Here is a 24,357-nt window from a genome sequence, read left to right on the forward strand (position 1 = left end):
TGCATGCTCATGATTACGTACAGGTAGAGGAAAATGAACAGCAACACGGCAAGGCAAGGAAGGAAATGCCGGGGATGCCAGGACATGATTGTCGTTGACATGTCGTGTTGTCAGATTTTTAAACGCAAAACATTCGCGATGCGAATGAGGAAACTTCGTCAACTGTAGTGAAATGGAGTGAATGCAACAAAACTTGACAGTAAGTAATAGCCACCAACAAAACATGGAGGCAGTCGGCCCGTGGACGGCCAACAAATGTATTCCCCAGCATCGGAAAAGTCATTTCAGGTTTTGTGTTTTTGGTGTGCCGTTGTTTCATTTTGCTACATTTTGTTACAATTCTCATGGCAAACTCGCGTATAACGGGAGCCATTTTATCCAATTTAATTATGGCATGTCTCTGTGGGTGATAGTATACATGATTCCGACGTGATAAAGTGCGTTGCACTCAACTACGATCTGACACGAAATGTTGTGTGGCTTAGAATTTTGGCTATTTTCCACCAAGGTGCACGATGAAGCTGATTGGCTGACACAAAAAGGGAATGGTGTGGTGGGTGAGAATCACATCCTAAGAAAATGTGAAACACTATCACTTGTTTCTTCATTCACTACTTTGAGGTTTTATTCCTAAAAAAGTATTCAAATGTATTTTATTCAGCTTGAACAATAACACTGCGGTTAGTCACATAAACGTAAAAAAAAAGTACTTAAATAATAATACAATTAAAATCTGTTGCACAAAAGAGTTAAAAAAGAGGTACCTCAAATTGTTTAAAAATAAATGTCTTAAAGATGAAATGAAAATGTGTTGAACTTAAAATTAAATACAACTGTACTGTCCTTACTGGTGAAGAGAGCCTTTGTACAACGAGTGGTACTCACATCACACTTGATTGATGTAACGGAACCACTCACCTAAAACAGTTCAGGGGGACAGAGCCGAACCTGTAAGCCAGTCCTCGCTTTGGTAACTATGTTGTTCAGAAAACTTCTGTAAGATTCACCCATCCACTATCCAAGCAACTTATCCTCACTAGGGTCACAGGACCATTGGAGACTTTCCCAGCTAACTTCCGGCAAAAGACAGACTACACCCTGGACTGGTCGCCAGTCAGATGCAGGGCACATATCGACACCATCCCTGAACGGGAATCAATCTCTTGCTGCCCACACCAAAGTTAGGTTTGTGTACCATCACAGGACACCATCAGTGACTTTGCTGTAGGAGTCCTAGTCTCTTATTTATATGGACTCAAAGGGAGTCCATAAAAAAAAAAAATTAGATGTGCTCTATAAAGTAGACAAAAGTGATTAAAACATTGCATAACCTTTAATTAGCTGCAACAGAGACATTGCTAAAAAAAAAAAAAAAAAAAGAATAAATCCAAGTACCAAGCAGCAAAGCAGATGTTGGAGTGATTTCTCCGCTCCCTAAGCTGGTGCCCTTGAGCACGGTTCTACAATGACAGGTGGCCTAACTTTTTTCTTAGTTCTGGGTGGCTTAAACTATTTATAGGAAGTACAAAGTGTATATTGACAAAAAAACAAACAAAAAAAACATTTGCTTTTATTAAAAATAGATATCTGGCCTGGTTATTGATGGTTGTAGCGGTGCATTTGCCCGACGGGTTCAGTTCCCACTCAGTGATGGTATGAATGTTAGTATGAGTGTCACGTCAGTGTCGATATGTGTCTTGTTACCGGCAGGGTGTCGTCTCTCTTTTGACCTAAGTCGGGGGGGGGCTAGGTTTGAGTACCCCCAGACCCTGAACAGAATAAGAGAAGATGACATTGAGAACGAACAAATAAAGAATGTATAGGGCCTGACAGATCATGTGCGCTATTGTTAGCAGGTGTAAAATTGTTGAGGACCACCATATTCAAAAGAGGGTTTTGTGCTCTTGGTACCTCTGATGGTTTTCACTAAGGAAAATTTGGGAGAGAACCGCAATTGTAAACTCAAGTTTCAACTGATGGCACTCGAATTGTTCATTCGTCAGCAAACAGGTTTTTGCCCGTTTTGCATTACCGACTCCTGCTCACAGAGTAAACATCATAATTTACTTTTTCAGTAAATATTAATGCTTCCTGGAAAGTTGTAAATAATAAATTATGTGTGCATGTGCACGCATGCATGCACGTGTTCAACGTGGCCTATGAGTCTTCCATCTGGTTCTGGGTAACTCTGTGTCAATGGAACGAGGGCAGCTTGATGCCAGCCACTGAGTTCATCAGCAGTTACTTGGCAGGATGACCATGGTAGCGGTCACCATGTGCCTCATGGAGTTTACAATGAAATCTGGGTTTTGTAATGCAGTTCAATCAAGTACACTGCTTTAATTGTACTTAGGACAATTTTGACTACAAGTAAATCTGTTTTTTTTTTTTTTTGCGGGGGTTGTCTTCCAGAAAATCCCTGCAGGTAATGAAATCTGTTAAGTATCAACCAATTATTTATAAAATTCCTTTCGAAATTGACAAGTTTCATATATCATTTCAATGCCAAATTGTGACACTGCACTTAAGTGACAGGTGCAGGTTTTTTTAATGTATCGTCTTTGTCACCATCCAAACACACAAGTACGTAACATGTTGATTTCCTATTCTATACATTTATAACATTTTAAAAAGCCACATGGTATCATTTCCTATTATCGTATGGATTTAGGTGGCATAGTGGAGCAGCTGGAAAGCGTTGGCCTTACAGTTCTGAGGACCCTGGTTCAATCCCACGCCTCCCTGTGTGGAGTTTGCATGTTCTCTCCGTGCCTGCGTGGGTTTTCTCCGGGCACTCCAGTTTATTCCCACATACGAAAAACATGCATTAATCGGACACTCTGAATTGCCCCTAGGTGTGATTGTGAGTGCGGCTGTTTGTCTCGATGTGCCCTGCGATTGGCTGGCAACCAGTTCAGGGTGTACCCTGCCTCCTGCCTGTTTACAGCTAGGATAGGCACCAGCACACCCATGACCCTTGTGAGGATAAGCGACTAAGAGAATGAATGGATGAATTGATATACTTTCTATACATATTGGACTTTGTTTCCTCCATTTGTATTTTTGTTTCCTCTGTATGTATTTAGTATGTTTGGAGCAGAGGAAAAGAAAAAAAAAGCATACAATTATACCAGAAAACAAAACCTTGGGGGAAAAAAATGAGGCCATTTGTTGCTAAACCAATGTGTCAGATGATGCCAGTTTATCCAAGTCAATGTTTTTTCTGTGACAGCTACTGTTTAGGGTCCGATTAACAACTTGCTATGCAAGAATCACTGATGTTGAGAGCTGACATGAGCTAAGCTGATGGGTTTCAGGCCCAATTGTTCACACTTGGTCAACACAAACTCCTTCCTGTCTTTCCTTTCATGGGATCACTCATACTCCAACAAAAAAACTGATGTGCCTTTTATTACAAACTTTTGTGGCTTTGAATAGACTGAAAATCGTGAGATTTCACTCTTCTCTCGGTGTATATATAATATTGAAGGAAATGTAGTTTATTCCCCAGAAGAGAAAACAGAACTTTCAATACAGATATTCTTAGTTAAACTTGATAAATGTCTAAAAATGAGCACAGCAAATCTCATCACAGCATATTTTTTTGAACAAGTGTAATCATGAATTTGTAGCATAATAGTAGTAGTAAAGAATTGTTTCATGAGAAATCTCATAAATTTGGTAATGAAAATTACATTAAAACTCCAATTTTTTGTTATTGATTTTTAAAAATTATCATTATTAATTTAAAATAAATGTAAATACTGTTTTATGTTGTTCTAATATCAGTCTTCGCTTAGCTTGTATGCTAATTTGTAAAACTCACTGCATTTTCAATTAGTCGGTAAACTCTCCCTCAAAATCTTTTATGCCAGTGTGTACAGACCAGCGGTCACTAACAAAGGCCAAAGTCAGAACAAGACATTTTACAATTTAGCGCCGACCCACAATCACTACAGTTACAATCCGTCTTCATAATTATATAAAATCTACAATATACATTTCATCCAGACTGTCCTACCCATATGATCTCCATATTGAAAAGTCATTTACTGAAGAGGTAAATCATCGTAGCTCAGTATAAATAAATAAATAAATAAAAATATTTTTTTCCATCAGGTCTTGCTATTTCTGGCCACTCCCTTTTTTTGCATTAATATTTTTTCACTACTATTCAAACTACGTTGATTTAAAATGAAACAAAAAAGTCACTCTGAACATAACATCTCTGGGTCAGAGGTTCCAGGTTGCCTTAATCTCACCTCCTCCTCATCAGATATGAAACAATGTTTCTTTTAATTCCTTTACTGGGCAGAACATTTTTCTTTATCTGTATACTTAAAGTTGACTCGACTCTCCTTTTCTCCCTTCCAGGATGAGAAGAACCAAGTTCTTATCACTAATGCATGGCTCCAGCTGGTACGTCTCCTCTTGAAGTACTTTTGTGCAATCACTGCACATGAACTATCATTCACTATATTTTGGCAACTTGCGGATGATGCCACTCATATTTCCGAAACACATTCAGGTCAAATAAGATAAAGACCCGGATCTGATTTAAAGCGCTGCCTGTCAGCCACCTGCTTTCATATTAAAATATATGATTCCAATATTAACACATTTCAAGGGTCTCCTGTGACAAAATGATAAACTCAAACTGAGCATCTTAAATTAGACAAATATGTATGTTTTGGGAATGTGGGATGAAACTGGAATACTACGAGAAAACCCTTGCAAGCATCCACACACAATGGTCTAAACTGAGATTGGAACCCAAAATACCAGACAGTGAGGCAGATGCACCAGAGACACATGCTGCTAGAAATGATTTTCATCCCAACTGTTTTCACGTAATATAACAATATGAACGCCTCAGAAGGTTCGGTGCAAAAATGTGCTAAAATCTAATTAGCGTGCACGTGTTGAATAAAAGCCAATTTTGTTTTAGTAGCTGTTTAATTGTTAACGTGACATCGGTCTATTCAGGTAGGAACGCCATATTTGTCACACCCCCGCTTTGTCAGGCTAGTGCACTAAGGATGTCACAGTCTACATCCAGTTTGTATGAGTCAGCTGCTGACTGGCTTGCACGTTATGAATGATTCAGTTATTCAGGAAGCCGCCTCCTTAACACGGCATCCACAAAGCAGAAATGCAAAGAAGGGGCTTTGCGGCTACGGTACAGCAGAACTACAGGAGACCTGAGAATGACAAGCCCAGGCCCAGAGACAGAATGATGGCAGACAGACGTCATCTGCGCTATAGAGGATTTTCGGATTACAGCGTTCGTCAGGCAATGAATATCCTGCATGTGAATGGGATTTAACATGGATTGTAACAGGCGAAGTGTTATTATCTTTGAACTGGGCTCTTTAAAGGTCCTCTATAAATCTCCCGTATCTCCAGAAAGGAAAATGGAATAGATTTTACTCTGCCCCAAACCCAGAGCGCTTTACAAAGCCTCACATCCACCCACTTCCGAATATATTCACACACCTATTGGTGACTTCTCTCAGTGCCAGGCCCATTGGGAGCAAATTAGGGTTCAGTGTCTTGCTCAAGGACACTTCGACATACAGTCGGAGTTGGAATTCAATGCAACTACCTTTCGGTCACTGGAAACCTGCGCTACCTACTGAGCCACAGTTGCCCCATGTTAGCAAAACAGGATATCATTGGATAGATAAAGAAATGAGACATAGATGAAATAAGATAGTTTGTAAGAATCAGATTAGGATGAAGGATTTTATGACACTTTTTATGTTGCGAATTGGCAAAAAATTACTTGACCAGAAAATGTAAATCGTTTGGAAATTTGTGAGCATACACATTAGTGATATTTTCACTCATTTAAATGGGAAACATCACCGAAATTGGGGGACCATTTGGTTCATGTGCAGAGTCACAAAAATGACTACATTTCTAAACAGAAGTTCCACTTATAAGCAGTCATAAATATACAAATCATGTCAGATCATCCTCTGGTTTGTGGTAGAAGATGATAAAATAAGTTGTTGTTTTGTTTAGAACATCACAGCTCGCAAGATGTAATACATTGATGTTTTTCATGAATGTGTGAATTTGCTGTGGGAGCCATTTGAAAACATTACATTTTTTTCCGATGGAACCAATAAATGGTATTTAACAACACCCCCCCCCCAAAAAAAAAAAAAAATAGTGTAGTATTGCCATGACATAGTCTTGAATAAGTTCTCATCTGTCCCTGACTGCAGACCTCTTACTTGGCAATTCCCTCGTCTCAGAATTCTTTTTGTGTGTTCCTTCCAGCAGTGGACAGATGTATACCTTACATGGGATGCAGAGAGTTACCCTGGTGTTCAAAACCTCCGATTCCCTTCCAATTTGATATGGGTGCCAGATATTCTTCTCTACAACAGGTTGTAATTTTAAACAGCTACACTCAACACTACACACTTTTTGTTTAAATATCCTCATAATGATGACCATAATAATTTAAATCACCATGAACTTGATGAAATGTTCATGCTATTTCATCCCTGCTGCTTACCTGGATGGCTTTATCGGAAGTAAAAGGGTTTCTTTATCTTTTCTGTGTACACTTTATAAGAGAAAATTTGGTGTCCAGGATTTTTTTCTATGACTGATATCAGAAGTGTGATGTGGACCCAATGCTTTTATGGCATTTTGGTTTTTATCCCCAAAGAAAGTTTATCTATTTATTTATTTATTTTTTGCTTTCCAAGCATGGAATGCTGACAAGATCTTACAGGGTTAAAATTAAAGAACTGCATCCAGATAGATGACAAAGTGTAGGTATGTATCTTTATTATATCTGGACACATTTGGCTGAAAAATTGTTGAAGAAATGTGTTGAAGACCAAGAAAAGCTCATCCTTGCTTTTATCTCAAGAAGACATGACTATTGTAATGGTCTTCTGACTTGACTCCCCAAAAACAGCATTAAACAGCTGCAGCTCATTTATAATGCCACCGCTTGGGTTCTGACCAGAACAAAGAGGTCAGAACATATAACTTCCATCTTAAAGTCTTTACACTGTCTTCCAGTCAGCTCTAGAAAAGATTATAAAGTTTCGGTACTGGTCTTTAAATCACGAGATGGTCTCGATCGTCAATAGATGACAGAAGTACTCATGGATTATAAACCCAGTAACGCTCTGAGATCGACTGACATGTGTCGAATACTGGAGCACAGAGTCCAAAGCAAACAAGGTGAAGCAGCATTTAGGTATTATGCTGCACACAAAAGGAATAAGTTGCCAACAAAGGTGAGGTCAGCCCCAAGTGTGAATGTTTTTAAATCCAGGTTGTGAACTCTTCTTTTTTCTCATGCTTTTAAAAGTATTTCCATTTTTAAATGATATTTATTGTACTGTATGCTTTAAAGTGGTCTGGTGCCATCATTGTTTACTATCTATAAAATTAAATCCACATATTATATCAAAGAGTCACACAAAGCCCTTCAATTGCATTTAACCTTACTATCTGTGTGTAAATGGTAATTGTTCACTTGGTTTTATACTTTTATACTATATTTGCAGTGCTGATGAGAGGTTTGATGCAACGTTCCATACAAATGTACTGGTCAATGCGACAGGCTCCTGCCAGTACATCCCACCAGGTGAGACACAAACGCGATACTCACTCAATTGTTGAATATAATCTCACAAATCCATCAGCATAGTTATGTACAGTACACGATTTGCATGACATCATGTTTTCCTGTTCTTGTTATCTAGAAACAGACACTCAAGTGAAAGATCACCTCAGTTTTTCTTTTGTGACTTATCATCACATTTTCTGGTTAAGATAACAAGAAAACAAACGTTTATCCAGGAATCCTAAAGAGTACTTGCTACATCGATGTACGCTGGTTCCCATTTGACGTGCAGAAGTGTGACCTAAAATTTGGCTCCTGGACACACAACGGCTGGCTGCTGGACCTCCAGATGATGGACGTGGACATCTCCAACTACATACCCAATGGCGAGTGGGATCTCGTCGGTAAGTACGGACTTGCTTGCGGTTCTGAGCCATTGCATTTCAATGGAGACCTCCTAAAGGGTGTAAACAGATAAACAAACAATCACAAATGGAGCCCAAAATATTCTGGACCTTCACCGTTATGATGAGAAGTGAGTATATTCCTATCAATCACTCCATTTCCTTAGCTGCTTATCCTCACAAGGGTCACGGGAGTGCTGGACTTTGTCCCAGCTGTCATTGGGCAGGAGGCGGGGTACACCCTGAACTGGTTGCCAGCCAATCCCAGAGCACATATATTCCTGAAGACCTTAGAATTTATTTTATTAGTTCAGATTTAGCATTCATATCAATACACACCATTGACCCCTTTAAATTAGCTTACTGATGAATCTCATGGTATTGTACATAAAGTATCACAGACAATTGTGTACCATGGGGAATTATATGATTTTTAATTCCAAATTTATTGATATATTTACTACAAACAACAGCTTTGTTGTTCTGTCAATAAGAGCAATGTCAAATGACAGGGAGAACAATGAAATGCTCTTCCGCTAAATGCCAAAATTTACAATGAACTTGTGTATACATCAGTTGCCATTCATAACTCCAAACTATAGCTTTGTGTTTAATGACTAGAGGACCTGATTTGAATATAAATTTGGGAGTAAATTGAGATGAAACCAATGATTAGGTCACTGTCCTCTAGATATCTTTTGTGATATTTGTATTTTGTGTTGTGCTTATAGTAGCTATACCAAGCATTGGTAATATTTTGTATGTTCGAGTCATGATGTATGTTACCAGTTTAACCAGTATTGTAGTTGTCCAGGCGGCACGGTGGATCAGCTGGTAAAGCACTGGCCTCATAGTTCTGAGAACCCGGGTTCAATCCCGGCCCCGTCTGTGTGGAATTTGCATGCTCTCTCTGTGTCTGCGCGGGTTTCCTCCCGGTACTCTGATTTCCTTCCATATCCCCAAAAAAATAATTAATTGGACACTCTAAATTGCTCCGAGGCGTGATCGTGAGTGTGGCTGTTTGTCTCCATGTGCCCTGTGATTGGCTGGCGACCAGTTCAGGATGTAGCCCGCCTCCTGCCCGTTGACAGCTGGAATATGCTCCAGTACTCCTGTGACCCTCATGAGGATAAGTGGCAAAGAAAATGGATGGATAGATGGAGTTGTCCATTCATTTATTTTTAATGTCATCGCAAGAGTATGTCTCAATTGGAAATTAGTATGATACTAAGGGTTGCGTCCGGAACCACTCCCTGAGAAGGGTTGCGTCAGGAAGGGCATCCGGCGTAAAAATTGTGCCAAACATATATGTGCGTTCATCTGAGATGACACGCTGTGGTGACCCCGAAAGGGACAAGCCGAAAGAAACATATATATGTCTAACATTAATGATAAGATTATATTACAAAGAAACATTTCTTGTACTCATTGTAAGTACATAAAGCAAGTGTACCCATCTGGTTGGACTAGGAGAAATGAATGGGGGCCTATGGACGTGCGTGGTGACAGATGGCACACAGAAGATTCGAATAATTTAGGCGTGGTCAGGCTTCAAGATTGCCATGACCACACACGGCCTTGGTGCCGCTGAACAAAGCATTGTCATCACACATACACACACACACACACGCGCACATACATGCAGACCTTCAATCCATCATATTAATAGATGGCTATTAAAAGTTGTTTCTCTCAAGTGTTCGGGGCATGTAGATTTGATTAAATGCACTAGAAACCTTGCATTTATTTGAAACTGAATCTGTATGCGGTAATGTTTTTTTTTTTTTTAACATATGTAATCATGTAAACAGTCAAACATCCATGATCATCATTCAGGGTAAAAAGCTTTTAGAATCTTAGATACATACACATACTTACATATGGTAATTGATGCGTTTGTTGTTTTTGTCCAGTTTGGAATTGATGATGCTCATTAAGGCTACATAAAACTGCATGTGCTTTATTTCATTTTTTCTTCAAATGAGGTGTGTCGCTTGTTTTTCTTACACACCAAATGGTAGTTACAGTAAACCTCAGGAGGCCACATGTAACTAACTGTTGGGCCAAGGGTGTTCAAGTTCCAACCCATGTTCCACATCCGGCCCATTGACCATTTCCATCTGGCCCACCAAAGATTTGTACAGAATTGCCAAAATCATGACTGTTTTCATTCACAAATGGTTCCAACAGGTTATGCTGTAATGCTCACCAGTTTCAAAAAGCAGCAGGTCCAATCATACATGGATATACTGTATGTCTGTTGCGGTGGAGAAGGAGCTAAACCGAAAGGTGAAGCTCTCAATTTACGTTTCGCTCTACACTCCTACGCTCACCTCTGGTCACAAGCGGCGGGTCGCGATCGAAAGAACAAGATCTTGGATACAATTGGGCGTAATGCATTACCTCCGCAGGTAGAGGTAGGGTGAGAAGCTCGATCATCTGGGAGGGGATCAGAGCAGAGCTGCTGCTCCTCTACATTGAGAGGGGGCATCTGATTACGATGCCTTCTTGATGCCTCCCTGTTGAGGTGTTCCGGGCGCATCCCACCAGGAGGAGACCCCCGCGGACGACACACAACATGCCGGAGAGACTACGTCTTTCAGATGGCTGGCCTAGGATTGCAACTCCCCAACCATGAACCTTCATGGAAAGTTCTAAAAACCTCTAAGTGACCCACACCACCTGTACGTCTACCTGTCATTGACTTGCAGGTGTGCCAGCGAAGCGGAATGAGCTCTACTACGACTGTTGCAAGGAACCATACCCTGATGTGACATTCACTGTCACCATGCGCCGTAGGACACTTTACTACGGCCTCAACCTGCTTATCCCCTGCGTGCTCATCTCTGGTTTGGCCCTGCTGGTATTCCTGCTCCCTGCAGACTCTGGAGAGAAAATCTCACTGGGTGTGACCCAAAATACACACACAACAACCACAACCACACAATGATTAAATTAAGCAAGAAACACAAACCAAGACTGAAGTTTACAGTAGTACACCATATTACATTGTACTCTTGTCATATGATTTCATGGTCCTGTCACAAATTCATGTTTTCTCGAGTAAGCTAGAGGTGGGCTTTGCATTTGGTACCTTGGCCTTCAGTGGGCATTTACCCAACTTAATCCTAATAGTATAGCCAAGAGAAACACTTCAAAATGAAGAAAATGAAATGAAATAAATTGATCAAATTTTATGTAGAAAAAAACATAAGAATCTGGGATGCGAATGTAGGTCAGTGCTCCTGAATAATGTTGAGTGTCTAGGCCAGCAGAGAAGGCCCAGCTGGCCCTGACCGCTAGTGTTTGGTGACAGTGACAGTATGGGAATATATTTGCATTTCCTCTTAAATGTATTAATCCACAAATTAATCAAAGATCAAGAAGAAAAAAAAAAAGACACAAAACATTTTTTTTTAACGAATATCCCCAGTGTATGTGAAACACATAAGGGTCTCAGGGAGAATTCCCCTGATAGTAACTATTACCAGTAACAAAATCAATCTGGAATTTTTGTCACTCATTTTAAAAACCCTCAACTTTTAGGATGACAGTGACAGATGTACTCCATATTGTCTCTTCTTTTCCAGGTATCACTGTGCTGCTGTCTCTAACTGTGTTCATGTTACTGGTTGCAGAGATCATGCCTGCTACATCAGACTCTGTTCCTCTAATTGGTAAGAGTATTAATATCATCTTTATCCAGACAATATGTTGGACAAAAAAACATTCAGAACGTTTTCAGGGTGTAGTTAAAAGATCTGAAGAACATCGTACATATGCACAGCGGATATTCCCATTTCATTTTACTTTGTTGAACAGTCATGCATACAGCGTCTTTCAGCAGTGTACGTCAAATACTTTTAACCTCTTCAATTTCCAATGTCTACAACATAATAAAATTGTTTCTTTTTTAATCTGTTGCAACTATATAAAATAGAAGCTAAAAGTTTAATTTCCCCTAGAGAGGCAACGTGTCCTGTCATATTTACAACGACAGTTCCTCGTTGATGCTAAAATGTTCCAGAACATTTGCTGTAGGGACATGACTGTGGAATCCTTTATGACAAGTGAAACTAACATCTGTGGTGAAAGAAATTGTTTATGAAGCTGCAACAATTCCACAAGAGGAAAGATGTCAAGCAAATTAGCTATGACAACAATATTTTTGCAAATGCAACCATCCCAGTGGCAAATTACTAATGACATTTGTGCCAATGTCAATTGTCAATGTGCAAAAGGCCCAAATCATATTTACAGTACAACCTACACAAGGGGAAATTATTTGATCCCCTGATGATATTTTAAGTTTGCTCACTGAAAAATGGTGACGTGGATTTCAAGTCATTTCGTATTTCTGATGGACTGCTTTTCTGCATGTACAGCAGACTGAGAGACTTTTAATCTTATCTTTATATTTACAGTCATGCTTTTGTCCTGTTTTATCATTTTCAGCTCAGTACTTTGCCAGCACAATGATGATTGTGGGCTTATCTGTAGTGGTGACAGTTCTGGTACTCCAGTTCCACCACCACGACCCCCAAGGAGGCAAAATGCCCAAATGGGTAGGTGAAAATTGCCTGTTAGCTTATAAATGGTGTGATCACCCTACAAGGAAAGATATTGGTACCACAGGATAATGGAGTAGGATAATCTTTTAGACATCTGAGAACCAGACCTTTACTGACTATGATCCACGTCTTTCCTCATTTCCACATCAAGGTTCGAGTCATTCTTCTCAACTGGTGTGCTTGGTTCCTGCACATGAAAAAGCCAGGAGAGGAGAGAAAAACAAGCAGTCAGTCTGGCGTTCGTGTAGCCTACAAGTATCCCCATGCCTCTCCCCACCACACCAGCACCGACAGCACTGAGATGAGCACCATACAAGGCCAGGCCTCCACTCAGTCAACTAACACTAATGGAAACATTAACCTGTACCTGGGATATCATTCCATGGGAACAGACAACCCTTCTTTCCCAACCAGCACTGACCCAAGTGCGCTGATGTGCGGCAGCGATGGCCGAGGCAGAGAGAGAAACCCCACTGGTTCATCCCCGGGTGACATTCACACGGAGCAAACGCAGACTTTACTGCTGGAGCAGCTTCCAGAAATATCTCGAATCCTGGAGGAAGTTCAGTACATCGCCAGGCGCTTCCGAGAGCACGATGAGGGCGAGGCCATCTGCAGCGAGTGGAAGTTTGCAGCGGCGGTGGTGGATCGCTTATGCCTGGTGGCCTTTTCGCTCTTCTCAATCATCTGCACCTTCACCATCCTAATGTCAGCTCCTAATTTCATTGAGGCCGTGTCCAAGGACTTCACATGAAGTGGGTCCTTATGCTATAAGAGCAAAAAAGAGTGGAAAAGCCCATGTTAAACATTCAGAAGCAAACTGCTCGCCTCCATGCTTCTAACTGCTGAGGACCAACAAAATCTTGTAGCACACATACATACTTCAATTCAGAGAGTACCTCTATTTACATTTGCTGTAATGTGAAAACTTAAAATTTTCTCAATTTATTTAACTCCAGTAAAACATTTTTACTGTCACCATGCACACTCCACCCTTTTTTCTGTGAAGCATTGGACAGTCTGGTCACATTTTGCTTTATTGTATCATTTATCGTGAAGAAATCCAGATCTTGAATTTTTCTACATGTAAACATTTAATGGTTTGGACTGAAATGATCTTTTTGTTGTTGTGTAGAATACATTTTGTGAAACGTTCTCAAAGGTCATGAATTCATTATTATTATACAACAACAACATAATAATAGATAATTGAGAGTAAAAAGCATGATACCCAATGTGTTTCATCCATATGGCCTAGCTGATAACGTGACGGATTTTGAGGCTTATTAGCACAGTGTGAGCTGACAACCATTCAATTTGATAAAACTGTTAAACAGAATGACAGTCACACAGATAAGTACTAAGCTTTTCATCATATACTGTACCCTCGCCAATACTTAAACAAGAGTGACAGCTGAGTCTTCTATCTTTTTGTAGCCCGTTATTGACCACACCAAGTAAAGAGAATATAAGTAAGCGTGCTGGAGCCTATGCCGACTGACTCTGGGCGAGAGGCAGGGGACACTCTGAACTGGTCACCAGCCAATCGCAGAACTCGCATTCAATCATAGAGATGTATCGTGAGATGTAAAACTTAATAATATGTAATAAATAATAATAAATGCTGTAAACAGACAGCGAATGAACTTGACAGACATGCTCAGTCCAGATATGTTAGTACAGAACTGGCAAGTGGCAGCATGGGCATATCTGGACACTTCAGATCTACGTATTGGCATCAATAGAAACCAAGCTGAGATGACATAAGTGCAGTCCAGAATTTTTTTTGTTTCACTGTGGCCCCATCTATTGTACTCAAGAGGAGCTACTGCCCGTGTTGAACTTTTACCACGAGTCAATGGGTTATGTAGGTAGGGGTATTTGCACTCCAGAGTGGGTGATCACATCACTAAAACAGACAACAGAAATGAATGAAACAACTTTACTCATCATTACTGAACACGATTACAGACAATTCATTCTGCTCAACTAACAATGCTGTACTGTACATATATTTAAAAAGATTTTTAATATACTTAACATTTTCATGAAATCTTTTGCCTTCAAGGAAATAATATGGTGGCAACCATGCGTGGATGGCAATGGCCTAGTGGCTTTTTTGTTAACCAGCCACCACTGCTTCATTTTCATAAATGTGGGAATAAAATTGCATAAAAATTTACCAAACAGTGAAATTCATCAAATTTCAGAGGTATCATCAAAGAAGGAAATGCTGATGACATCATTAGAGTGATTCAGAGAGAGATTTTGGTTTTTGATGAACTTTGATTATAAAAAAACAGATGCATGAATTGGTGGAGAACTTAAAAAGGTGCACCTGCAAAGTTATTGTGATTTGCTCATGGAACAGTATCCAAGATTCTGCTTTTACAAGTAATAATTTAAAATAAATGAATTACAGTTTTGTTTCTGCAGTGGAGTAGAACTACATTACATCATCGTGAGGATGCTACAGTTGCATAGCGATGGGACAACTGGAGAAAAGAATAATGCAGTATTCTTCTTTCAGTGTTCAGTCGCCATATCACTGTTTTTGACAAATGCAAATGTAGAAGTTTGAAAAGAGGTGTGAACAATAAGTAGAGCAGACAAAGTGGAAAAGACAGTGACTCAAACAGTTTTTGTCAGTATGGGCAAATGAAAACAGTCCGAGTTTACTTTGTGGTCTGCTCATTGTGGTTTAATCTCCTTTTAAGGATTCACATACAATCTCCAAAATAAAGAACACATGTTCACACTTCTGTCATTTTATTGACTATCCTCACAACAAATCATCACCTCTCATCTCTGCAGAGGTATTCCGACAGACTTAAGCCTTTGGTTTACAAGCACTGGTAATAAAACTATTCTTAACTATTGAGAATTAAAAGCCACAACGAACAAGTGTAAATGATAAAGGCAAAACATTTACGCAGCTGTGAGAAGAAAAAGTTCCTGTTGTAAACACCTGTTCTAGAATCTCATGGGAGTACATACCTTTATGTCTTGTAAAGGGCTCATCTGTCTTTTTCTAGTTCCATCCCAAATTGTAGTTGTTCACCATACTCGGCAGACAGGGACGCAACTAGTGGGTGGCCCAAGACTGAAACCTGGCACCCTTGGTGGCCACCCCTACCGTGTGTGCTTTTATTGAATCATGTTTTCATGTAAAGCTGAACTTTTCTCAAGAACCGAAAGACACCAAGAAAGCCTTTCAGTGATGAACACACACAGGGTGTTACTTTTAGTTTTGATGTTTCTGCTTGCTGTTGTGGCTATTGTACAGAATAGCTCAACTACAGCAGTGTCAACTCGAAAAGAAGGACAGTGTGTGTGGAACTCAAAACAGCCATTGCCAGATATGATTATGTTAATTAGTGTCAAAGTCAGTTTTCAGCACGTTTGACTGTATCCGAGGAGTACAGCAAAAAAACAAACAAAAAAAAACCATGCAAACATGGGTGCCACCTGGAGATCAAAATTTAGCATTAGACATACAACAACTCCTTGTTTATCATGGGGGTTAGGTTCCAGAACTTCCCCGCAATAGATGAAATGTGTTACGCATCGACCAAGTATTTATTGAATTGTTTACATATACTGTATTTTTTTAAATGTTATACATACACTTAATACCCAATAAAAAAAAACTACAGTATGCGTGTGAGGTGCATGTATTAATTTTGTCCTCTTGGGCTCACCAACCACGTATCTAAATTTAAGAATATGTTAATGACTTTAAAAGGAGGATCTAGTCTGTTGAGTGAGGTGGATTTAAAGACATGACATGATGCCACTTCAGGCCAACTATTTTTTGACTATAAACCACTCTGGGGTTAAGTGAAGTGACAGTAGAATTTTTGGTACTGTATGAAAGAATGAAAGAGCACCAGCTGCTGTTTTTCCTCTTTCTGCCTAAATCACCTCTTATGGGTTAAAACTGACTCAAACTAGCTGTGGTAGGATGTATTTAATTAGCTAAAATTGTTCACTATAGGCGGCACGGTAGAGCATCTGGTAATGCGCTGGCCTCACAGTTTTGAGGTGACGTGTTCAATCCCGGACGCGCCTGTGTGGATTTTGCATGTTCTCCCCATGCCTGCGTGAGTTTTCTCCGGGCACTCCAATTTCGTCCCACCTTCCAAAAACATGCAACATTAATTGTACACTCTAAATTGCCCCTAGGTGGGATCGTGAGTGCGGCTGTTTGTCTCAATGTGCCCTGCGATTGGCTGGCAACCAGTTCAGGGTGAACCCTGCTGGGATAGGCTCTGGAACTCTCCGGGAACCTCGTGAGGATAAGCGGCAAAGAAAATGGATGGATGTTTACTATACCAGAGAGAGGCCCTGTAGCTCAGTGGTTAGAGCACTGGTTTGGTAAACCAGGGGTTGTGGGTTCGTATCCCACTGGGGCCTCCGCTCCCTGAGAAGGGTTGCGTCAGGAAGGGCATCCGACGTAAAAATTGTGCCAAATATATATATGTGCGTTCATCTGAGATGACACGCTGTGGCGACCCCGAAAGGGACAAGCCGAAAGAAACTCTTTACTATACCAGAGAAATGGAGGTGAGTAACAGTACTGTACAATTTAAAAAAATCTACATTACACTGAATTGGCAATAATTAAATCACGAAGGAAGATTTTATACAGCAACACTATACCCATATATATATATATATAAAACTGGAGCAACCCTAGTACTTCAAGAAGCAAACCACTATATGAAAATATACCATTAGGCAATGTAAGGTCTCCAGGTGTGTAGTAATACTGATACAATGAGAAATTGACAAAGGATGCCAAGAGTCATTAAACAATTTAAAGTGAGCAGTAATAAAACCATGCAATTTGAACAGGGGTGTCAAGAGTTTTTATATCCACTTTAGCTGGATTCTAATTTTTTGTCATAGAAAATAGATGCGTAGATACTTGACAGACAGAGACATAGACATGATAGGCACTATCTAAAGTGCATTTAGATTACGTTTGTCTTTGAATAAAAGGTTACATTTTATAAAGTCAGGAATGGCCACATAGCGATACTGTTGGCTATTTTTGGTGGCACTGTTGGTGCCTGGTCAGCTGGAAAAGATCTCAGTGGACTTTGTTCAGTTGACTGAGTGTAATATGGACGGTCACACCTGCACCTCAGAGATCTTTTGCTTTGTAGAGTCATTGTGCACACGCACGCAGACACAAGCTCACAGCCTTAAATATCTTCGCCACTTACTCTACATGTACACTATAGTATATTGCAGTACAGTGGCATCTTTACTCCGTGCCCGCGTGGGTTTATCTGAGTATTCGGGTTTGATTCCAGCTCCGACAAGCATGCGTGGTAGGTTAAATGAAGACTCTAAAATTGTCCGTAGGTGTGAATGTGGGTGCAAATGGTTGGTTGTTGATACGTGCACTGCAATTGGCTGGTGACCAGTTCAGGGTATATCACGCCTGTCACCCAGAGTCAGATGATAGAGATCCATTTTGCATTATGCCTTCTGCACTCGTCTCTAAAATGAATTGTAAAATCAATTTATTTTACACTGCTGGCTTCAAAATGTTTACTTTGAAAATCGGAGGACAAAAAAAGGTCACGGTAACGGTGACACTTTAATTGTGGATATTTTTTTTCTTCAAAATCATAAGAAGTTCCATTTGTTAGTTCCATTGTACTGACCGCTGACTTCCTGAACATTTAAAGAAAAGCAACAATGTTGCAATCACGTCATGGTAGAATATAATACTGTAATGCATGGGCGAAAGACTAAAATTGAGACGTGTACGTGTGTGTGACAAAGATTGTGTTTGTCTGTACCCTGTCATAGCACTGATGTGGATGCACATAGCCAATGTGTTTGCACCGCATGCCCTAAGTGACACAAATAGGAAGCTGCTGCATGTGGGAGTTGTGATGGAAACATTTTGTGATTTGATGATCAGCACTCCATGCAGCGCTCCTGCTTGTTAACTATGTACGTTTGGGGCGTCTGCTCAGCAAGCTCGCTCTCCCCATTGCTGCTCAATGAACTCCAATGTCTATTTTTTTCCCATTGCCTGAGGCTAGCCATGTTATTGTAAATGTCATAAGCACACAATTCCAGAAAGTTTCCACAAAAAGTGACTGCATGTTTCGAGTAAACAAATTCACTGTGGGGGGAGATGATCAGGTGCTAAGTAACGGTTAATGTCATGGTCTGTGTTTCAGTCAAGATTGTATTTAGTTTTGTATCATGTTCTGTGTCTTGTGTGCTCATTTGGTTATTTTGCTCACCTGTTCTGGCCAACCGTGGACCTTAAGTTAACCAATCAGCTCCCACCAACCACTCGCGTGTTATCTATGTGTTCCTTGTTGTCTCAACAGTTTGTTTCTATTTAGCTCCCTGCGCTTGTGGGTTTATTGTCGATGACGTTTGTATTTGTAAATGAGTATTTTTTCATTCCTGCACTACTGCCTGGCCTCCCTGGTTCCCGCACTTGAGTCCTCCACGTTTTGCATTCCAACACCGTGAAAAGCAAACCTGACCAATAATAGTCCTCTCCGGAACTTTCACAGCTCACTCGGCACCACAGTTAACGTGCAATGACCGAAAGCTGGTGAGTGAAATGTTTTTCAAATGTGAATTCAAGCCACGACATTGATTTTCCATCTTACATTTATTTTCAACTCGCCAAAAATGAGTGCCCAAATTGGACAAGACTTATTCATCCAACTGGCACAACAGAGCAGATGCTTTGGCGATCCAATAGTCGCTCGGCCGGCTCGACGGAAGCATCACGGTCACAACAAAATTAGTCGAATGTCCTATAAGGGAGAGGAAAACAACGAATGAGGAATAAACTTATCATGCTTCAACTGGAACATACAGATTAGGCACAAAAATGGGACGGTCCTGGAGGAAGTATGCACCTGTGGTGGAAAGAGTTCCTGCTCTAGCTGAGGTCTTGTACAGCGGCGCATGGTAGAGCTCAGCCTCTGGTTCGTAGTTCTGTTGTGGCTCAAAGTGAACCACTGGCAAAATGGCTGTCATCACTCGAGGTAATGAATCCTCAATCACCATGTTGTCATCATCCCATCGACTCGCATCCATGAACATGCCGTGCACGAGCACACCATTCTCAGGCACTGGCAGCTGCAAGAAGCATTGTTAGAAAGGAGAACATTGTTAAAAATGTTATTTTATTCCCATATTAACACGAATGACAAATACCAGGATCTTAGCCTCTGAACAACCTCTCACATTTTTAAGTCCAATATTTATACACTGATACAGATCAGTATTCACATCTGCTCTGCTCAAGCACAAACTCTCCTCTTGCTGAAAACTTGACTTAACACCTATCAATCTGTAGATCGAACTTCTGTCATTGTTGCTGAAATGTACGCCAGTGATGAACATTATGTTCAAGTGAAAGGGAGCGGAGGATGAGACTAACCTCCAAAAATCTCCCCCTGTTCTTCTGTGTCCACTTTCAATGGACCAACTATCCTAACTATTCTGGTTCTGGTTCTGGTTCATGTGCACCAGATTTTTTTTTTTTTAATATTGTACAGGCAATACTGAATTCGTAGTTGTGCACCTTTAGTGTTGTACCACACTGTGCTGTAATATGCCGGGTAATACAGTGTTCTTCTGAAACGATTAAGCGTATTTATGTAAAAGAGGAAAAAGACGAGAAAGAGCAAATCCCCGACTACTGTAAAAGCCAGTAAAATGTTTTGTTCCCAATAGATGCCCGAGAGTATCGCTGTATGCTGTTTGTATGTGTTGTTGATCCTTGTCTTAAAGTAGGTGTTGTTTGAACGTTTATACAATGTGACATCATCCTCATTTCTGTTGGCCCAGCTATGGGATTTTGGATTATATATTAACATTAACATAGTGTACTTTTAATAGACAACAATACATGGAGTTGTTGAACAATGTGAAATTGGAATATCTATCCATCCATCTGATCCGCTTATCCTCAGAAGGATTGCGGTAGTGCTGGAGCAAATCCCAAGTAACTTTGGGGAGGGGGTGGGGTACACCCTGAACTGTTTAATCTCTTTTTATTCATGTGTCAGTTGATAAAAAGACAATTCAAATAACAACATAAAAATTTTAACAACAGCCTTTTTTTTTATAAATACTTTTACTTCCAATGCTTACGTGTACTTAAGAAAAATACTTTTGATAATTAGGTACACCAAATGCTTGCTAAAGTTACCATTTTTTTTAGATTGTACTTGTACTTTTGCTAAATTATCATGTTCATGAGTGCCCCCCTGCACCCCCCCCCAAAAAAAAAAGTGCCTAAAAAGACATGAAGAACATGTGGCAACTCTGCAGTACCTCTAAATCCATTGGAAGTTGAGCGTTGCTGTTGAGATTACGCAGGGCTTCGGCCACTGCGTTCTGGTCCCTGTACACTGGCACGACGTTGAACCGGAAATTCAGCTCATCAATGGGCAAATTGTACTGCCGCGCATGATTCTGCAGAACCGCTACATGCCAGCAGTTAGGAGAGAACATACATGTTATTTTGAAAAGTATTTCTCCATCCAACATCCTTTTGCTGGCCTTGAAATATGCCTTGCTGTGAAAAAGGATTTTCTTTCTTTTTTTTTTTTTTTTTTACTAACTCAAAAGATACACACAATACAATGGCCATGATTTTAGAAGATAGTTTGCCAGTTTCGAAATCTGCCATAACATCATGGTTCATTAAAGCATGAAGAGGAAATGTTATTTAATGCAGCAGTATCTTACCAGTTAGAAAGCCCTGAGGAAAGAAGAATCCAGATATCCAAAACGATTTGGGGTGCCCACGTGTGATCCAACACTAAAAAGGAGATCAACACAGATAAATGTAATTAAACTTTTTACAACTCCTGCAATGTGGTTTAATGTCGTGTCTGCATGCTATTTCAGCCACTTAATTGCCTGTGAAAGAGAATCAAAGGGGTGATCCGACGAGCAGAGAGGATGTGTCGTACTAACTCAGTTTATAAAATGGTGATATTTTCTTCTTCTTTGGCCTTATTTTGAGTATGTGTGTAAAACGAGTGCCCCTCTTTTGCAAATGTGGAATACATGCTGTATGTACAGACCAGAATTAAAAGACACCTAGAAGTACAAACCCAATTCTAATGAAGTCGGGATGTTGTGCTAAACAAATAAAAATAGAATACAATGATTTGCAGATCAACCTATATTTTATCTGAATTCACTACAACGATAAACTATTTTCAGCAAGTCATTAACTTTGAATTTTCTGCCTGCAACACATTCCAAAAAAGATGGGACAGAGTTATGTTGACTAATGTGTTACATCAATTTTTCTTTCAATAACATTCGATAAGAACAAGAAGCCAGCCCAAAAAAGCTTGCAGTGTTTTTGAGTGTTGTTGACAAATGGCTTTTGCTTTGCATAGTAGAGTTTTAAGATGTACTTAAGGATGTAGCGCCAAACTGTATTTAATGACATTGTTTTTCCAAAGTGCTCCTGAGCACATGCGCATGAGTACATGCAGGCACAAACAATCCAAGGAACAGTCTGAAGTGTGAGTTGCAGATGCAAGCAGCTCATCAACCCAGAAAAAGTGAATCGTTTTATATGCTAAGTGCAGATGCAGTTTGCTCATTTGATTTCTGTTATGAGTTTAAATTCCATGGATCAATAAAATACAAAAATTACCTCAACAAAGTAGATCCTGAGGTAGAGGTCTTTGACCCAGGAAGCCAAGCCTTTTAGAGATGGGTAGGAAGAGTTTGACCATTGAGCAGGAACCTGGTTGTTAACAAAGCTTGTATAGATCCGGTCCATCTCCTCAGACATTACCACCAGACCTGCAATGGCCTTCTGCAAAGTTATGAGAGAAACCTAGGAACACAAAAACAGTTTCAGCTCTTTCAAGGTGCAGTATACTATACTGTTTCTATTACATGTACCAAGAACTCATTTTCATAGTTTCCATTCCTCTTCCTAATCCTTTTCCTCTCTTTCTCGATGTTTACCACTCCTTAGTCTCTCTTGCTCAACTAAATAAAAAAGGCAGAAGGCCATCCCAACACCGAGTCTTGGGCATGTCTACTAGCAGCCCTTATTCCTCTAAGACTGTTACTGCAATATCTTTATGTTTCAATTGACTGTCTATCTGCTGTCATTATTTACTACAGGTGTACTAGAACGGCTCCAATTAGAGACAAATTCCTTATATGTTACATATGAGGCAAACCAAGCTAATTCTGATTCTGATGTCAAAAAGGTTTCTACTAAAGGAGAGATTTTTTCCTCCCCTTGCCTATATAAATAGAATGTTTGCTCATATTGGGTTCAGTTGAGGATCTTTAGTATGTACGCTGAATCTCTTGAGATACCTTCATATTGTTGTGATTTGGCACACCAACAGTTAAATCATATTAATAATATTATATTATTATATTGCCCATCCATCCATCCATCCATTTTCTTAGCCGCTTACCCTCACAAGGGTTGTGGGGAGTGCTGGAGCCTATCCCAGCTATCAACGGACAGGAGGCAGGGTACACCCTGATCTAGTTGCCAGCCAATTGCAGGGTACATTGAGACAAACAGCCAAACTCACAATCACACCTCGGGGCAATTTAGAGTGTCCATTTAACGGATGTTTTTGGGATGTGGGAGGAAACTGGAGTCCCCGGAGAAAACCCACGCAGGCATGGGGAGAACATGCAAACTACACACAGGGAATGCCGGGATTGAACCCAGGTCCACAGAACTGTGAGGCCAATGTTTTCCAGCTGCTCTACTGTGCTGCCATTATTATGATTATATTTCATACATTTGAAAAAATAAATGGTGGCAATGGGGTTGACTGGTTAGAGGGCCTTCATCACAAATCTGAGGACCGGGGTCCAAATCCTGGCCCCACCTGTGTGGAGTTTGCATGTTCTCACCGTGCCTGTATGAGTTTTCTCCCGGGTACTCGAGTTTCCTCCTGCATCCTAAAAACATGCTTGGTAGGTTAATTGAACAATATAAATTGCCCATAGGTGTGAATGTGATTGGTTGTTTGTCTCTAAGTGCCCTGCGATTGGCTGCCAACCAGTTTAGGCTTTATCCTGCCTCCTGCCCAAAGAAAAGCTGGAATAGGCTGCAGCAGTCCTGGGACACTTGGAAGGATAAGCAGCTCTGAATGGATGGATGGATGGATGAAAAGTAAACACTGAATCACACCTATGATCACAAAATTCAATTGTTTATAGTTAATCTAGCATCTTATGGTCAATTTCCATCACAATTTGTACTCACTGAAAAAAATTAACATTTTAAACACACATTGAAAACCTCAAGTACTGTCACTGCTTTTATTTGGTGATCCAAATAAAAATTCAATCTGTGTTCTGTGGACAAAGAATCTCTGCAGCAGCGCCGCATACACGAATATGAACAAAATAAACCCACCACTAGAACACAATTGCTCCAGAATCTGTAGGTTACTTAGATTTCTTGCAAGTTTAAGCCCAGCTGCAACGCCTTGTGAAAAATCCTCATGAACTGCTCAGCAGGTGCAAATCAAATAGAGGTTATCAGATATTATTTGATTAAATCATTTGAAAATTTCTATCAGTTAGCTCCTTGGAACATAAGATGACTAAAATTATTCTCGTCATTTAAGTGTGCACATACCCTCAGTAACCGAACCAGTTTGGTGAATCTGTCGGCCTCCTGGCCCAACACAGTTGTTAAAGAGTTGACACGACCATTATCATCTCGTTCGAAGAGCGATTCGAGCGCCTCGTCCATGTCAAGGCGCTC

General features: G+C 40.2%; 2 protein-coding genes across 6 annotated transcripts in view; one reads left to right on the forward strand and one right to left on the reverse strand.

Annotated features, from left to right (window-relative positions):
- The window catches only part of LOC133505547 (neuronal acetylcholine receptor subunit alpha-7-like), a 30,893-nt gene extending 17,163 nt beyond the window's left edge, over positions 1-13,730 (forward strand). For 2 of the 4 annotated variants that reach the window (XM_061828658.1, XM_061828659.1), the window contains exons 4-11: positions 4,375-4,419; positions 6,289-6,398; positions 7,542-7,621; positions 7,837-8,004; positions 10,716-10,910; positions 11,595-11,681; positions 12,460-12,569; positions 12,727-13,730. In XM_061828658.1, coding sequence (XP_061684642.1) covers positions 4,375-4,419; positions 6,289-6,398; positions 7,542-7,621; positions 7,837-8,004; positions 10,716-10,910; positions 11,595-11,681; positions 12,460-12,569; positions 12,727-13,329 — 1,398 coding nt within the window. In that variant the 3' untranslated portion in view covers positions 13,330-13,730. The remainder of the gene's footprint in view (positions 1-4,374; positions 4,420-6,288; positions 6,399-7,541; positions 7,622-7,836; positions 8,005-10,715; positions 10,911-11,594; positions 11,682-12,459; positions 12,570-12,726) is intronic. The other 2 variants (XM_061828660.1, XM_061828661.1) reach the window with 2 other exon arrangements.
- Positions 13,731-19,228: 5,498 nt separating this feature from the next.
- Positions 19,229-24,357, reverse strand: part of dnah6 (dynein, axonemal, heavy chain 6) — a 51,388-nt gene continuing 46,259 nt past the window's right edge. For both annotated transcript variants that reach the window (XM_061828656.1, XM_061828657.1), the window contains 6 exons: positions 24,229-24,356; positions 22,255-22,440; positions 21,327-21,399; positions 20,910-21,061; positions 19,484-19,706; positions 19,229-19,378 (listed from right to left, as the gene is read on the reverse strand). In XM_061828656.1, coding sequence (XP_061684640.1) covers positions 19,275-19,378; positions 19,484-19,706; positions 20,910-21,061; positions 21,327-21,399; positions 22,255-22,440; positions 24,229-24,356 — 866 coding nt within the window. In that variant the 3' untranslated portion in view covers positions 19,229-19,274. The remainder of the gene's footprint in view (positions 19,379-19,483; positions 19,707-20,909; positions 21,062-21,326; positions 21,400-22,254; positions 22,441-24,228; position 24,357) is intronic.

This window comes from Syngnathoides biaculeatus, chromosome 9 (assembly GCF_019802595.1).
Source record: "Syngnathoides biaculeatus isolate LvHL_M chromosome 9, ASM1980259v1, whole genome shotgun sequence".
Classification (NCBI taxonomy): Eukaryota; Metazoa; Chordata; class Actinopteri; order Syngnathiformes; family Syngnathidae; genus Syngnathoides; species Syngnathoides biaculeatus.